The sequence below is a fragment of the Hyperoodon ampullatus genome (assembly GCF_949752795.1).
Source record: "Hyperoodon ampullatus genome assembly, chromosome: 3".
NCBI lineage: Eukaryota > Metazoa > Chordata > Mammalia > Artiodactyla > Ziphiidae > Hyperoodon > Hyperoodon ampullatus.
In genome coordinates this window covers 74,487,537-74,502,357 of record NC_136916.1, presented here as the reverse complement: position 1 = coordinate 74,502,357, position 14,821 = coordinate 74,487,537, and the positions used below count along the sequence as shown (strand labels likewise).

General features: G+C 36.3%; 1 protein-coding gene across 5 annotated transcripts in view; it reads left to right on the top strand.

The window, feature by feature from the left end:
- LRRC28 (leucine rich repeat containing 28) overlaps positions 1-14,821 on the top strand; it is a 191,612-nt gene that overhangs the window by 33,484 nt on the left and 143,307 nt on the right. For all 5 annotated transcript variants that reach the window (XM_079698970.1, XM_079698973.1, XM_079698972.1 and 2 more), the window contains exons 5-6: positions 570-607; positions 1,272-1,409. In XM_079698970.1, the coding sequence (XP_079555096.1) occupies positions 570-607; positions 1,272-1,409 (176 nt within the window). The remainder of the gene's footprint in view (positions 1-569; positions 608-1,271; positions 1,410-14,821) is intronic.

Below are 14,821 nucleotides of genomic sequence, written 5' to 3'. Positions count from 1 at the left end.
AATTTGATTTCTTATTTACAAAATTCCTTTTGCTGTGAAATATATTCTGTACCTTGACAGTTGAATATTTCTACAGATATCATAAATGATGAGTATTTAATCACTTCATTTTTGGTTCTCCATACTGGCTTGAAATATCTTTGATTATTTTGTGAAGTTATCCTTTAAAAACTAAAAGTTGCATTTTCCTTTACACAATAGGTGCTGACTTTTCTTTACACAATAGCTGTTTTTTTGAAAACCTGAATAATTTAAAATGAACTAGAGAAACTAGTAATTTGTTTTATGAGGCTGAAAAAAATACTTTATTGTATATGTTTTAATTTTAAAATAGCAACTAAATTAGCAAATAGTTTTAATATTTTCAATTCTAGCATACAATATTATTCTCAAAGTATTATTAATTATCCATGATGACCATATATTTTGTGTTACACATTTAGAGTAGGGTATGAAAAAAAATCTGGTCCCTTTATATTTGGTAAATCTCTAAGCGAGCATTTTACAGAGTGATTATCTAGCAGAAGTACTGAATGATAACAGCTGTTTTTTCCCTTCTTTTCCTCTAGGTATCTTCACTCAAATAACATAGTTGTGGTTCCGGAAGGTAAGTGCACTTCAAGTTTTTAGTTAGGAGGTGCTATAGTTTAAATAGTAGAACAGATAGTATAGTGCTATTGTAGTTTATAATAGTAGAACAGATTGTCTCTTTAAACCAATTTTGGTTGGAAAATTAGGGAATTTTAATTATAGAGCATCTTTATTAGTTTCAAAGCTTTTTTTCCTCTAATTAGCAATCCAGTTAACTGTTACGATTAAATTAAATTTAAGAAGTCTAAAATGGTTATAATGGTTAGGTAAAAATTTATTATCAGATAAACTGGCATTGGGTAAATAATAAAATGATAACTTTTAAGTTTAATAAATCCAGTTAAGCATTTTGGTTAGATAAAAAAGACTTTATATATCATTTCATGAATTATTTATTCAAGTAATTTTTACATTGTTTTAACATTTTTATTCGTGCTCTTTTTAAACTTACTTTATATCAAGGTAGAAGTGTTATCACTTCATAAAATTTAGTTGATACTATACTCTAATAAAAAATTTTAAAAATTTTAGTTTGATATATGTTTTTACTATTATGTCAACTCTGGAGACAGGGTTATTAAGCATTAAGATATTTAAACTTGGAGTACTTGCATTAAAGTTTGGTGTTAAAACACTTGGGTCAAATTAATCATGCTTTTACCCTTCTTTTCTCTTCGAAGCCATTGGGTCCCTTGTAAAACTACAGTGTTTGGATCTTAGTGACAATGCCTTAGAAATTGTTTGCCCAGAAATTGGTCGTCTGAGAGCTTTACGTCATCTTCGATTAGCTAATAACCAACTGCAATTCCTACCTCCAGGTAATCATAGTCTGTAGCACACGAGCTTCTTGTATATTACAAGTCTATTTTTATTAATATTTCTTACTTTGTGTCTAGGCAGTGGGCTTTAGATATATTTGTAAGTATTTGATTGTCTACTTGTTTGAAGATGACACTAAGGAATGTGGATGAAATATGACTCAGAGTCTTTTCCTTGATGCAAGTATGAGAAGGTGGCATATATGTTTTTCAGCTACAATTACTACAGTTGTGCATTGGAATCAATGCTCCTTCAAATCACTGTCCTCGTGAAATATTTGTACCAAAAGCTACTTCAGTTCTGAATTTCACATAGGAGAATTGATATGAACGTTGCATTTTAGTGTCCAAAAAGCAGATACATACAGTGTTTTCTCTCATTCTCTAGTGAGGTAAATGATGTACATTAACTTGGATTTAATGTGAAATCATACTAGAATTTAGTAGCAGAATTTAAGTTTGAGTCCTAGAATTGTCAGTTCTGCCTTCTGATCATCCTATTAGATTATGATGTACCTATTGATAGTACCAAAATCCTGCATTCTCTTGAGCTACCATTAAACCCTTTGACTTTCTTACAAGGGGTATTCAGAGACCTTCCTTTGTGAACCCACACATTTGCAGATTCCTCTGTCCTATGTCATTTCGCATATGTTTTTAAAAAGTGAAGTATGATTTAAAAAAAAAACTTGTGCTTCAGGTATTACATAAGAGTTACTCTGCATTCAAAAATGAGCAAAAAAAATACAGATGTCACTCACATTGGCTGGGATTATTTCTTCCTAGTAACTCAGGAATACCAGCTAGTCTTTTAGTGTATCCGAGTGAAATGTGTGACTCAACCAAAATTACAAATTACTACCTGTCATAGAATTTCAGGGACATGTGAAACTGTTAAAAACTATTCATGTTAAATCCATGAATGAATTTATAATTTAAAAAATACTTTCTCCAAAGTTTTTCAAGTACAGAAATTTCTAAATGAAACACAGTAGCTGATTAATTTTTAGACTTTATGTGCTGACTTTCATATATAGGTTCAATATTGTATACAAAAATGATAATTAGTATAGCAATTGACTCTGCTTAAAAACTATTTTTTAACCTCATATAATGAGAGTCTTCCTTTTTCCAACTCTACTTAATACAAAAATTTTCAGTATGGTGTGGGAATATGATCTTTAAATTTTATTGTATGTAATCAGACTCAGTGGTGGTTCATCATTCTAACTTTCATCAAGTTTATGTATTCACATACTCAGGAAATAAGATTCTCTTTCAGAGATTGTCTAGAAAATATATCAGCAAAGATAATACTTTAGATTTTCAGGATATTTTCATATATGAAACTTACACAAGATACATTATAGAGTCAAAACGCATGGATATAATACTGAATATTTTAGATTTTTGTAGTATTTTCATATATGAAGTTTATACAAGATATGTTGTAGAATCAAAATGCATAGGTATAGTACTGTATTCATAAGCCCCTTTTTCTGTACATTTAAAGAACGTCTGAGTAACACAACTCTCTGTTAAAACATTGTTCTTTGTTTTCTATTTTTCTGTCTTTTCCTGTAATGTAAGAACATTTTGTGGTAAAATGTGGCCATTTGCTTCCATTATATACTCTCAGAGGTTAAGGATATACTACTAATGTCATTGACTGCTTCCTAGTAACCAGTGGAGGGTATAGGTTTCCTGACTACTTTAATATGATTTTAAATTTCACCTGTTTCATAATAGATTTGAGGCATTTACCTCTGATTTTATTTCCCTAGCTTATTTCTGTTGTTTGTGTTTGGTTTTGCTTGTTTTGAGTAAAATTGCATACAGTAATAGCTGTGTATTTTGAGTAGAAACTTTTGATTAAACTATGTATAGACTTTTTTTCTAGGCCATCATATGTAGCAATGCACTAGATCTTACTAATTTTTTGCATCACTTTATGTATCTCTTTATGAGGTAATTTCAAGTGTTATGATTTGAATGGGAGAGGGGCTAGGTACACATCCCCCAAGTGTTTGACCGTCTTTGGGGACATACTATGGAAAAGTTATTTTAAGTACAGTAAAAAATGTGAGGGACTGCCATATAGCGTCCATTTGATGACAGTAGACTCCAGTTGATGTCTGATAGCTAGCCTCTTCTACCAAGTCCATGTTATTAGTAAAGACTTCTTACATGTTATGTTCCTGTGAAAGACTTAATATTTCATTATGTGTATTTTTTTGTGGTTGAAAAACCATTGAATGTAATTTCACATTCAGTATTTAAAATTTGAAAATTTAAGAGCAGTATTTGAAAAATTTTAAGCATTTAAAATATCTAAATGGATAATAGAGAGTTTTAAAATTAGGATCTAAGAATGGATTACAGGGGCTTCATGAATGCCCTCAAATTGTATGGACAGTTTGGTGTTTGTGAGTGTGTACATATTGCTGTGAAGAAGGTCCAATGTTTTTATCAGTTTCTCAAACAGATCCATGACTCATATAGTTGATTCCCTTGGGTTGTTTGCCAATACCCATTCTTTGGGAATGTCCCTTTGCCCCATTCTGTTGGATTGCAAAGTACTGCCATTTTTCTACCTTGTGACATTGCTTTCTCTCCACAGTTGATTGGTCCTCATGTAGGTACCTGACCCAAGCAGGACCATTTCTCTCCCTGGGCATTTTGAAAGAGATGGTGTGGGAGAAGGAAAGAGAACAAGAGAGAACAGCGGAGGCTGAGAAAGAAAATCAGGCTCTCTTTCTCTCTGGGCTTCTATACAATACTGTGTAATCTTGTGAGGTCTGGTAGTAGCCGTGTGGACTGGGAAACAAGGAGAGAAAGATGAAGTAGATAACTAGAAAGAAGATGGAGGCAGAGACTTCCTAAGTTTTCTTTAATTTCCCAATCACTGATTCTGTTCTTAAGGTCCATAGACTTCGTGCTTAAGCTAACTCTAGTTGGCTTCTGTGAATTGTCAGCAAAAGAGCTCCATGTAACATAGCTGCCCCAAAGGCTTAAAACAGCCTGTCTGGGGTATAGGATTAATTGTATATTGAACTCTCCTATTTACTTAACTGTTATGCTTTGAAATTGCAAAAGCTCTTATTAATAGTAGGAAGTCCAGGGTTAGCAACAGCATGATCAGTAGTATGTCTGTGAAGTGGTTCATTCTGTCATCTGTTTTTTCCTTTTTGTAGTATGCTTTGTACCCTTTCTATTTTATATATGTGTGTGTGTGTGTGTGTGTGTGTGTGTGTGTATGTATGTGTATATATATATATATATATATATATATTTTTTTTTTTTTTTAACCTGAACTCAAGTAATTTTGGAGGAGGTACAGAGAACATTGGTGTGGGGTGATGATGGGTATAGAAATGTGAAGACAGGCTATAAAGAGTATGTTGTTAAGTCAGTATAGGGAAAGTGTACTGCCCTCTTTGGCCCTGTACCTGGCCCTGAGAAACTGACATAAGACAGATTAACAGGAGAAAAGTATACAGATTTTATTTAGTAATTTTTACATGTACACAGGAGCCTTCATAAGAAAACTGAAGACCCAAAGAAGTGTAGTTAGAACCAAACACATATATACTAGGTTGGACAATGAGTAGTAAATTGTGAAAGTGTGACAAGACAGAGGAGTTTGAGCAAGGGCAGTTATTTGTAGAAAAGTGACTAGGAAGATAAGGTTTGGTTTAACAGGGTTTGTTTGTCGTTTGGCCTCACCTCCCTGTCTCTGGTCATAAGAATGTCTTCCTTCCTCCTGGTATGGGGGTTACACCTTTTGCATGGGAATTTTATCTCCTGCTTTCAGGAAGAAGAAGGAAGCTTAGAGTGCCCTTCTTGCATCTGCTGTTTTTCAGTGCCTTTAACTTAAAATAATCAGTACACCAGGATGGCATATTTTGGGGTGGCATACTCTGAACTCCTACACCAGCCACCACAGTGGGCAACTAGAGCTTAATTCTGTGTGAAACATATCCCTCAGAATCATCACACTAAAGTGCTGAAAGAGCTACAGTACTTCAACATCAACTTCCAAAAATTATGGTTGAGAGCTGATTGGGTGGGAGGGTGGGTGTTAATTCTCTGTTACTTCTGGCATGCTGCACATGTACACACATGGACAGAGCAGCAGTCTTCTGCAGTTTCAGAGAAGTCCTCAGCCACAGTGATATGGATACTGGTAGTGGAGCAATGGCCAGAAAACACTGAAGTGGTCCACCTAGGTGATATGTGTGGAGCTCTGACAAGCTCTCACAGACATCATGAACCATGGATGAAGAGAGGTGCTTGGTACATCTGCTTTCAAAATCTTCCAGACTTGGTCCATGGACCCCAACCTGAGAGATAAGACTAATTTAATAGTTTGGGTATAACTTGGTTCCAAATTACCTCCCCCCCAAAAAAAATCTTCTGGCTAATGTTATTGAAATCATAGTCTGTGGTGTAAGAAATTTGGAACCTGAAGCACTATTTTTCTGAGCAGATCCAGTCCCTCCTCCCTTTTTTTCAATAACTTTGTATATTATTTGGCAATGAGTGTTGTGGGTTTATATTTTAAATACCATATGGAAAAGGTTAAATGAATATTTTGGCTTTTTTTCACTGCGATATTTAAAAATTTATTTTTAATTTTTGTTTATTTTTCACAAGTAAAAATTGTACATATTTAAAGTATACAGTGTGATGTTTTGACATATGTATATATTGTGAAATGATTACTAAAATTGAACTAATTAACATATTTATCACCTCCCAAAGTTACCTTTTGTGTGTGTGGTGAGAACACTTACTACTCTCTTAGAAAACTTCAAATACACAATACACTATTATTCAGTTGCCTTTTTAAAAAACTTTTTATTGTGGTAAATTTTAAGCACAGTCAAAAGTAGACAGAATAGAATAGTAAGCCCCCATATACCCAATACCTAACTTTAACAATTATCATGGCTTTCTCCTCTCTTGTATTATTTTTCTTTTAACTTTTGTTCTTCATATTTTTGTCCTCTCTTAAGGTTTTTTTTTTAATTGGGGTAAAATTTACATACAGTGAAATGCTCAAGTGTACAATTCTGAGTTTTGATAAATGTACATACCCATGTAACCAACATCTTATTTGAGATACAGAACATTTCCATTAACCCAGAATGTTCTCTTACGCCACTTCCAGTCAATCTGTTTGCTATAGGCAAACCCTATTCTGATTTCTCTTACCATAGATTAATTTTGCCTGTTGTTGAAAATAATATAAATGGGAACATATAGTATGTTTTCTGTTTGACTTCTTTCCCTCAAAATAATAGTTTCAAGATGCATCCATGCTGTTGCATGTGTCAGTAGTTCATCCTGTTTTACTGCAGAGTAGAATTCCATTGTATAAACATATAATTTATAATTTACTTTCCTCTTAATGGACATGTCAGTTTTTTCTAGCTTTGGGCTATTATCAATAAAACTAATATAAACGTTCTTGTATAAGACTTTTTATGGGTATATGTTTTTATTTCTCTTGGGTAAATACCTATTAGTAGAAATGTGATTCATAGTATAGGTGTATGCTTAACTTTATAAGAAATTGCCCAGCAGTTTTTAAAATAGTTATACCATTTTACACTTCTCACAGAAATATATGAGAGTTCTAGTTACTCTGCATGTTTGCTAGTATTTGGTGTTGTCTGTTTTTGGCTTTGTTTATTTTAGCTGTAGTAATGGATGTGAAGTTACATTACATTGTTTTAATTTTTATTTAATTGAATGCGTCTTTCCGCCTTGACTAACGGTATTGAGCACCTTCTAATGTATTCGTGGACTATTCCAAATCTTCTTTTGAATTGTAGGCAGTATCTCCCTGCTTTACAGACCAGTGGCCAGATTTAGGTTGCTGAAGAATTCTCTTTGCTCTCTAGTTCTGCCCCTTGCTTTCTGTGCCTTGAGAGCTCTTTTAGCCCTGCTGCCCCATCGTTGGCCTGTGTATGGCTGCCCTGTACTCTGAAGGTGGGTCTTGGCTCTGCAAAGTTTCTCTTGGCTTTCCTGTTATCTTCCATTCCTCAAGTCTTCCTTAGCTCAAAGCCTAGAGGACTTTGGGGAGATGATCTCAGCTCTCTTCTCTTGCCCCCATTTTTGGTGAAAACTAGTGGAAAAGAGTTTGTGTGAAGGGGGGCCAGGTAGTTCATACAGCCTCTCTCTGTGTCTGGGGCTGCTCTGGATTCTATGCTGGTATGCCAGTCCACACATAGCCCTTCAAAGTTAGACTGGTTTCTTTTTAGCGCTTGTCTGTGGCAGATTCCTTGTCTTCCCATTACAGTCAAGGGTGATAGCAACTGGAAATCTCTTCTGTGTTAAAATGGGCTTATCACTTTTTGGAGTTGATTTTGGTTTCTGGGTGTCCTCAGTCTCTGAAAAAATTTTAAAACTATAATTATGTAGCTTATCCAACTTCTTTTCATGGTTAGGGTGTAAGTGACAACTCTTTTGACTTTTTATTCTCTTACTGGCATTAAGTTCTCTTCCCTCACAGGCTACCACAATTTGGTTTTTGTTCCTCTCTACCTTTCTTTCTCTACCTACTTTCTGTCGTCTTTTGGATTACTTGAGTATGTTTTAGTGTTCCATTTTATTTCCTCTACTGGTTTTTCTTTACAGTTTACAATATGCACCCTTAACTTATTACAACTGACTTAAGATACTGTACCACTTAATATAAATTTTAAGAACCTTCCAAGGACTTCCCTGATCATCCAATGGTTAAGAATCCACTTTCCGGTGCCGGGGATGCGGGTTTGATCCCTGGTCGGGGAGCTAAGATCCCACATGCTGTAGGGCTACTGAGCCTGTGTGCCACAACTAGAGAGCCCACATGCTGCAACTACAGAGCCCACACACTCTGGAGCCCACGTGCCACAACTACAGAGCCCACGTGCTCTGGAGCCATCGTGCCACAACTAGAAGTCTTCGTGCTGCAATGAGGAACCCATGTGCCGCAACTAAGACCTGAAGCAGCCAAAAATAAATGAATAAATAAATAAATATTTAAAAAAAGAACCTTCCAATAGTATACTTCCATTTACCCTCCTTCCTTTGTGTTATTGTATCATGTATTTTATATCTATATATGTTATGAACCCTACAATATAATGTTTATTTTGCAATGGTCAGTTATCTTTAAAGGAAATCACAATAATTTTTTTTTTTTTTTTTTTTTGCGGTACGCGGGCTTCTCACTGCTGTGGCCTTTCCCGTTGCGGAGCACAGGCTCCAGACATGCAGGCTCAGTGGCCATGGCTCACAGACCTAGCCGCTCCGCGGCATGTGGGATCCTCCTGGACCAGGGCACGAACCCGTGTCCCCTGCATGGGCAGGCGGACTCTCAATCACTGCACCACCAGGGAAGCCCACGATAATTTTTAAAAAAGATATTCTTTGTATTTACCCATATATTTACCACTTCCTGTACTCTTCATTCTTTCTTGTAGATCTCTTTTTTATTTGGTATCATTTCTTTTCAGCCTAAAGTATTGATACTTTCTTTAATATTTCTTGTAGTGTAGTTCTACTGTCATAGTTCTACTGAACTATGTCACTTTCTCTTAATGCAAAAATGTCTATTTCACCTTTGACTTTGAAGCATGTTTTCTCAGGATATAGGAGTCTGGGTTCACAGGTTTTTTTAGCACTTTTAAAGACAGCTTTCCATTGTCTTCTGATCCCATTGTTTCTGATGAGAAGTCAGTTGTAATTTGTATCATTGTTACCCCATATATGTCTTCTTCTATGGCTATGTTAAAATGTTTCTCGGGCTTCCCTGGTGGCGCAGTGGTTGAGAGTCCGCCTGCCGATGCAGGGGGCGCGGGTTCGTGCCCCGGTCCGGGAGGATCCCGCATGCCGTGGAGCGGCTGGGCCTGTGAGCCGTGGCCGCTGGGCCTGCGCGTCCGGAGCCTGTGCTCCGCAACGGGAGAGGCCACAACGGTGAGAGGCCCACGTACGGCAAAAAAAAAAAAAAAAAAAAAGTTTCTCTTTATCTTTGGTGTTAGCAGTTTGTCTATGATGTACCATGATGTAGGATTTTTTATATTTATCCTGCAAGGGCTTTTCTTGATTCCCAAATTGGGAAGTTTCCTGTTACCTGTTATTATTTCTTTATATATTTTTCTGCCCCACATTTTTTTTTCTTTCAAGAACTCCAGTTACACACATTAGATCATTTGATAATGTTTCACAGGTCACTGAAGCTTTGTTCTTTTTTAATCTTTTTTTTTTCCTCATCTAGAGGTTGGATAATATCTGTGTATCTGTCTTCTACTCCAGTAACTTCTTTTGTGATCTTGCATATGTTATTTATTAAGCCCCTCTTCACCCTCTCACAGCTTTTTCCTCTTGGTACCTTGTCTTGCATTTTCCAGCTGCTTCAGCCTCCCAAACTGTGATCTCTGTCTCTTTAGCACTGTGAGACTGCAAGGTTCTACTTGGGTTCCACTTCCCTGTGTTGTGGGCAAGAAAGCCTTGTCCAGCTTGGGACACAAGGGGTGTTTACCTTATTTCAATGATCAGAGTCCTTTGTTTCCTGTTTGTTGCTTGAAAGCAGTTGCCTCATATATTTTTGACTAGTTTGATTGCTATATTTTGGTGGGAGGCAAGTCTGGTGTCAGTGTCCCTGTCATATCTGGAAGTGGAAGTCCTATTAGATGTTCTTTGATTTCTCATCTGATTGCTTACCTGCATTCTTATATATATATAACTTGTATGCCATTTAAACATTTATATGTTGCCTTCTCCTACTTCCAGTATCAAAACTATAACATTATTTGTTACAGAATAAATTTAAACTCATTTTCTTCCAAAGGCTTTTTCTAACTTAAGTAAAATTACATTATCTATTATGAAGAGTACAGTGCACTTACAAATAAAGGGTTACTGGAGAAAGATTTCCATCAGTGCAGAGCAACTTGCCAGATACTTTGTGATTCACCATTGGCCACAAAGGCCAATGGATATTAGAAAAATCAGAAAATCCATCTGCCCCTTGATAGTAAAGAGAATCCTGATGCTGTGATTCACTATAAACTCTGTGAATTCCCATGAGAGAAGATTATGGTGACAGACAAACAACAAAATGTAACTAGGAGTCAGAAAAGATGTTGCTTACATCTGCGATATAAATCAGCCTTTTTTTTTAAAATGGTTTTATCTTTGAAAAATTGTTCTGCATACCAAAAAGGGAAGGATTTTTTAGCCCAAATTGAAAACATTAAAGCAGTCTAGGGGCTTCCCTGGTGGCACAGTGGTTAAGAATCCGCCTGCCAATGCAGGGGACATAGGTTCAAGCCAGGTCTGGGAAGATCCCACATGCCGCGGAGCAACTAAGCCCGTACGCCACAACAACTGAGCCTGTGCTCTAGAGCCCACGTGCCACAACTACTGAGTCCACGTGCCATAACTATTGAAGCCTGCTTGCCTAGAGCCCGTGCTCCACAACAAGAGAAGCCACCACAATGAGAAGCCCTTGCACTGCAACGAAGAGTAGCCCCCGCTCAACGCAACTAAAGAAGGCCTGCGTGCAGCAGCAAAGACCAAATGCAGCCAAAAATAAATAAATAAATAAATGTATAAAAAAAGAAAAGCAGTCTATGTTGTACTTAAATGGATAAAAGCATGCAAAAACAGAAATACATACTACATATAACTAGCATGAATCGTTCTAAAACTCAGGCTTCAAGTATGGTCAAGTTTATCATTTTTTCTTAAAATTTATTTTTCTTCCAGTTGAGCCTCTGTTGCTTTATTAAAATGAAATTTAGTATCTCTTCTTAGCTCTGTCCTGTTGCCACCAAATTATTCTGAAATCTTTATGCTCACTGGTCTGATGTGGAGGTTGGGGTCAGCCTTCTTCCTACAGAGGACAGGCTTCCTAGGAAGCCCAGTCACTCTAGAGCTTCCCCTGTTGCTTGCTGCCCACCTGCTGAAAATTCATTGGCATAGTCTGACAGATAGTAGTGCAGGCTGCTGTGACTCTTCAGAGGTGCTGACCCCGCTCCTGTAGGTACAGGCCTAGTCAGAGGTGCTCCACATTTGCATTCTGTGGGTTTCAGTTTCTAGGAATGATGGGTGGCCCTGGGAACACTGGGTCAGCCCTGGTTTCACTGTGCCTGTGTTCTCTTTCTTCTTTAGTGATCAACTGAAAGGGAGAAGAGAGCAGCTTTCTTTTTGAATCCTCAAAGCACAAAGGACCTTACTGTGCCACTGCCGCCAAATAATCAAGGTTGTTTACCCCTGTATTACCCTCCTTGGGTGGATACCATAGTAATTCAGTGTGATTTACCCTGCTAGTGAGACAGCTTTTCACTGATTCCACATCAGTACTGGCAAAATAGCTAGCTAGCACTTTTCTCACTAAAAAAATGTAAATAATTAATCTCTGGCAGAGTCCCATCTGGTGTTACCAGGCTATATGCGTATAGTCATCAATATATGTAAATAGATTTTCTCTATTTTACAGGGTTATCTACATAACCTGGGGCACTTACTGTTTCACCTACTCAACAGAAAAGTATTTGTTGGTTCAAAATACCATGCTATGTACTAGAGGAACTGGGGACAGTGAAGGGGTACAAAATCCAGAGCCAGGTTTCAAAGGAGCTTATAATATTTTATTTATTTATTTATTATTATTATTTTTTGAGGTACGTGGGCCCCTCACTGCTGTGGCCTCTCCCGTTGCAGAGCACAGGCTCTGGACGCGTAGGCTCAGCAGCCATGGCTCACAGGCCCAGCCGCTCTGCGGCATGTGGGATCCTCCTGGACTGGGGCACGAACCCGTGTCCCCTGCATCGGCAGGCGGACTCTCAACCACTGCGCCACCAGGGAAGCCCAAGGAGCTTATAATATTTTATTGTCAAATAGTTTAAACTGTGAACTTCCAAAGAAGAGACTAGGTGGAGAAGAGAGAGAAAGAAGTATTGAGTGTGTTAGTAGTTGGTCATTACCTTGGTATTGTGCCAAGTGGTTCAGATATCCACTTTGGCAACTAATGGATAGAGGGATAAAAATCTAGCAATCTGCCTACCCTCAGTTTGCTAGGTGATCACTGAATAAATGAATAAATTGTCTAGCAGAGTCCTAAACTCATATTCATAACCTGTTCTTTCAGTGTCTCTTATAGACTTCCATCTACTTTATTAGTCTCTTTGTAGCACATATAGTACTTTATTCATAAAGTTAACTTTATACTATATAGTTAAACATATATTAGTAACTTTATAATATTATATAGATTTTTAATTCAGACTTTTACATAAAATTATTTTGGTGTACTAGATTAGATAAAACAGATTTATCAGAAAAAAATTCTGTCAATACTATTACATATTGTAAAATCTGTTTACAAATAGAGTTAAAACTTTTTAATTGTATTTAAAAACTTTTACAAGTTTTGAAAATTGGGCAAAAGTCTTAGAATCAAAATGACCATTAAAATTCTTCTAAAAGAAAAAAAATTGTTTTCTGGACTATGCATCCTTCTCAGTGCAAATAGATACAGAAAATACTCCTTTTTAGGAAAGGTGTGAAGGGAAGTGGTGGAAAACTTCCCAAATGTCAGAAACACAAAAGTTCATTCTGATGATACTTTTTAAAAAAAGCAAAAGGAGAATAGTTGGTCCCGCAGACTTGGAAAGCCTCTCCCATCATACAATTGGCTAAGGCATGTTGAATTCCTTTCTGTGGCCCATTCCTTTGTGAAAAGATTTCAAAGCAGCTAATATCATCACAGCAGTGATCTAATTTGAAATCATTTAAGGGGAATACTGCCAAATTCACTTCACATGCAGTGCTGCTTCTCTTCCCTTTCTGTACACAATTTTCTACTCCATGGTCTATTACAAGCTTGGTGCTGTATGGGAACCTTGAAGACAGTACTGAGGTCAGTGAAGAGAGTTTAAAGAGAAGTCAGGCATGATGTGAGGGACTGAGCTGATGTTTACGTGGTGTGCAAGAGCAATGACTTGGATATTTTCCATTATTTTGTCTTTGAAATGTATCTGCCTCATAGTCTATCATACACACTGCTTCTAGGATCATCCTTCTAAAATACAGATTTGGTAAACTACTTCCCCAATTAAAATCCTTCAAGGATTATTTCAATCCTTCATTGAAATAATTTGCTAAAAGTGTGTGGTTGCCGGAATGGAAGCCCATGTTGGGTAATAATCATTTGTTTATTTTGAAGGCCAAGAATTAGGAATATTAAAAAAAAACCCTGATAATTGTAGAAGTGTTCTTTTTTTGATTTTTTTTTGATGTGGACCATTATTAAAGTCTTTATTGAGTTTGTTACAATATTGCTTCTGTTTTGGTTTTTTGGCCATGAGGCATGTGGGATTTTAGCTCCCCGACCAGGGATCGAACCCACACCCCCTGTATTGGAAGGTGAAGTCTTAACCACTGGACTGCCAGGGAGAGGCCCTGTAGAAGTATTCTTAATCTTTTGGAATAAAATTTCTTCAGAACTTACATATTTTCTTAGGCACAACCTATTAATGGGAATTCAGAGATATTATTTTTTTATTCAGATCAACTTGCAGTATTTTGGAGGTGGCAAGGAGTAATTTCTATCATACCTTTTGATATGGCAAAACTTGGGTTTGTAGTTCATTTTTACACAGTTCATTCATAGCTTTCAAGTATTCAGCATGTTTTTCTTATATTAATAGAGTGATTTGATATATTGCATTTATTAAGCAATCTTTGGGAAAGGCAAGTATTAAATAGATACATAAACAAAGGTTATATTTTCATGGTTGTTGTATGGTTTTAATTGATTTTTCTACCTTGATTTCAGTATACTGTTGTTTTGTGACATAATCAGAGAATTACAGTTTCATGTTGATACAATTGTGGAGAAAAATTAACTGGCAAAATATAGGTGATGTGCCGAAATATTTATTTCTTAAAAAATAATGTCTTCAATGTGTAAAATATTTTGTTTTGTTTCTTCATGTGTTATTTGAACATGCTTATTGGTTACTTCATCTGTTTTATCTTGTTAAAGGTTTTAATTTAAATCAGATTGTCTGTTCTGCAAGTAATTTTAAAGTTAATGATTGTTTTAGTGCAGAAAAAGCATTATGATCTGCCAAGGATTGATGTAATGAGAAGTAATTAAACAAAATTTAGTTTGTTACCAAATTCACCCTGCCCGCACCCGCACACAATTGGCATCACAGTTCTTTGGGTTTCTTTCAATTTCTTTATAAAAAATCAACATATTAAGCAGATACGTTGATGTTTTTGAGCAATTTGTTGTGGTTTCCACTGGGTATTTATAAGGTGGTGAGAGAACTTGAAATAAAAACTGTGGCTATGGAAGTGACAAAGTGTTCAAAAAATGAATGTCCTTATATGCTTATAACAAATGC